Genomic DNA, 2,060 nt, shown 5'->3' with positions numbered 1-2,060 from the left:
AATATATATATATATATATAGATGGAACAGTGGTAATTAAGTCTATGGAGTTATAACAGTAAAATCCGGGTTTAGATTCCCCACGGTGGACACACCACATAGACCAAAGAAGCTTTGCTCTAGAAAACAAATAAACTGTTATTGCTTCGGGATGTGGATATCTGTCTCACGGCACGAACATACCTACCCCATGAGCACTCTGGAGTACGAGCATAACAACTTTGTGAGCGCTCCGGACCACGAACCCCCACGGAAAACAATGTCTGTGTGCAAGCATAAAATAAAATACCTTACATGAAACTGGATGGAACAAAAAAGCCTAAACTTGAAGTTAAATAAAGACTCATAAAAATGAAACTTCACTGAGTCTCTTCATATTTATAATCATCTTCAGAGGCATATACTCTCTGGGAACATTCATATCTGGAGCAACCACGCACTCTCCATTTTATGTAATAATTGAAAATAGTAATTCTTTACTAGTAACTTAGTAACGTGGATAACTAGTGTGACTTACTAAGAGAGATGAGATTCATACATATAAAAGTATCTAAAAGAAACAAACTATCTTCATTATTTTGTTTTTTACCTTCCAGCCTGTCAACTTCTTTCTGGAGTTTTTGCACAGATCTTTCAGCAAATTCTGCACGAGCTTCAGCCTAAAGTAAAAAAACGAAGTTCAATTAATCCTCCAGAAAAATTAATCCACACTTTTTAAAGTAGGAATTTACTGTTATTGTAACTCTAGTTGGCATTAAAGTTCATGTTAAGTCCTAGTGTGTAAATATTTTTGAAACTGTAAACAACACTGTACTCTAGTAAACTAACGAAAACAAAGGTTTAAGTTTTTCTATGTTTTGTTTTCAATCTTTTCGTACCAAATTGGTTTATAGCTGATTTTTCTTCTATTAAACTATCATTTAAAACTTTAGAAATCTATAGAATATCATTTAAAAGCTGATGAGTAAACAAACTAGTCTGATACTTTTTATATTTTAGCTTTGTATAATACTGCACAACTATTTCCAACACAATTATCGTGCTTTGTATAATACTGCACAACTATTTCCAACACAATTCTCTTGCCATGTGTAGTACTGCACAACTATTTCCAACACAATTATCGTGCTTTGTGTAATACTGCACAACTATTTCCAATACAATTCTCGTGCTTTGTGTTATACTGCACAACTACTTCCAACACAGTTATCGTGCTTTGTGTTGTACTGCACACCTATTTCCAATACAGTTATCACACCTGGTGTTGTGTGCTATGTATAATACTGCACAGTTTTTCCAAGTGAGTTGTTTGTGGTTTATACCCTGCCCAACACAGGTAAGTCAAAATATTTCACTCTAAAGCTAAAAACTTACAGCATTTTTTTCCATGGCTCTAGTAACCCAGACAAGTTATGGATTATTTGTCAGAGTTCACTATTTTTGTAACCCTTACAAGATATGTGGGTAGTTGTCAGAATTGAATATTTTATGTCCTCGTGGCCTAAACATAGTGAAAATGAATTGTTACATGAACTTAAAAGACATAGTATGAAAATAGAACTCACTTCTTTTAACCTGGAAGTCATGCTACGAATCTGAGTTTCATAAGCTTCTTCTCTCTGCTGAGCCTAGAAAAATATATAAAAAATAGTCAATGAAATCTATAGTCAGTTTATGTCATTGCTAAAATTTGTCTTAAGTCTAAATTTTCTTTTAAGTAAAATGGGCATAAGATACTGAAATAATAAAAACAATTCAGAAAATAGTACTGTACACCAAAAACAAACAGCTGAACATTACCTAACAGCTCTTATACAAACACAATGATACCATCAGCAAACCCTAGTTTAAAAATATTTAAAAATAACACCATAAATCAAATTTTGAAAATCAGTAACAAGTTTTAGAATACTAACTGACAAATAAAGTAAACATATAGAAGGGTAAAAAAATAATCAAAGTAATTCGATAGTTTTTAACCGCTTTATATCTGCTAAACATATGATTTTAGCATTACAAAGTAAATAAAATAAAGTAAACATATAGAAGGGTAAAAAAAT

The 2,060-nt window shown here is 32.0% G+C and overlaps 1 protein-coding gene across 1 annotated transcript in view; it reads right to left on the bottom strand.

Annotated features, from left to right (window-relative positions):
- Positions 1–2,060, bottom strand: part of LOC106469212 (tropomyosin) — a 9,603-nt gene that overhangs the window by 1,438 nt on the left and 6,105 nt on the right. Inside the window, exons 7-8 of the mRNA XM_013929679.2 lie at positions 1,566–1,628; positions 590–659 (exon numbers count right to left, since the gene is read on the bottom strand). Of these exons, the coding sequence (XP_013785133.1) occupies positions 590–659; positions 1,566–1,628 (133 nt within the window). The remainder of the gene's footprint in view (positions 1–589; positions 660–1,565; positions 1,629–2,060) is intronic.

This window comes from Limulus polyphemus, unplaced genomic scaffold (assembly GCF_000517525.1).
Source record: "Limulus polyphemus unplaced genomic scaffold, Limulus_polyphemus-2.1.2 Scaffold3357, whole genome shotgun sequence".
Classification (NCBI taxonomy): Eukaryota; Metazoa; Arthropoda; class Merostomata; order Xiphosura; family Limulidae; genus Limulus; species Limulus polyphemus.
The sequence above is the reverse complement of the archived record's forward strand: the minus strand, read 5'-3'. Positions and strand labels throughout refer to the sequence as shown.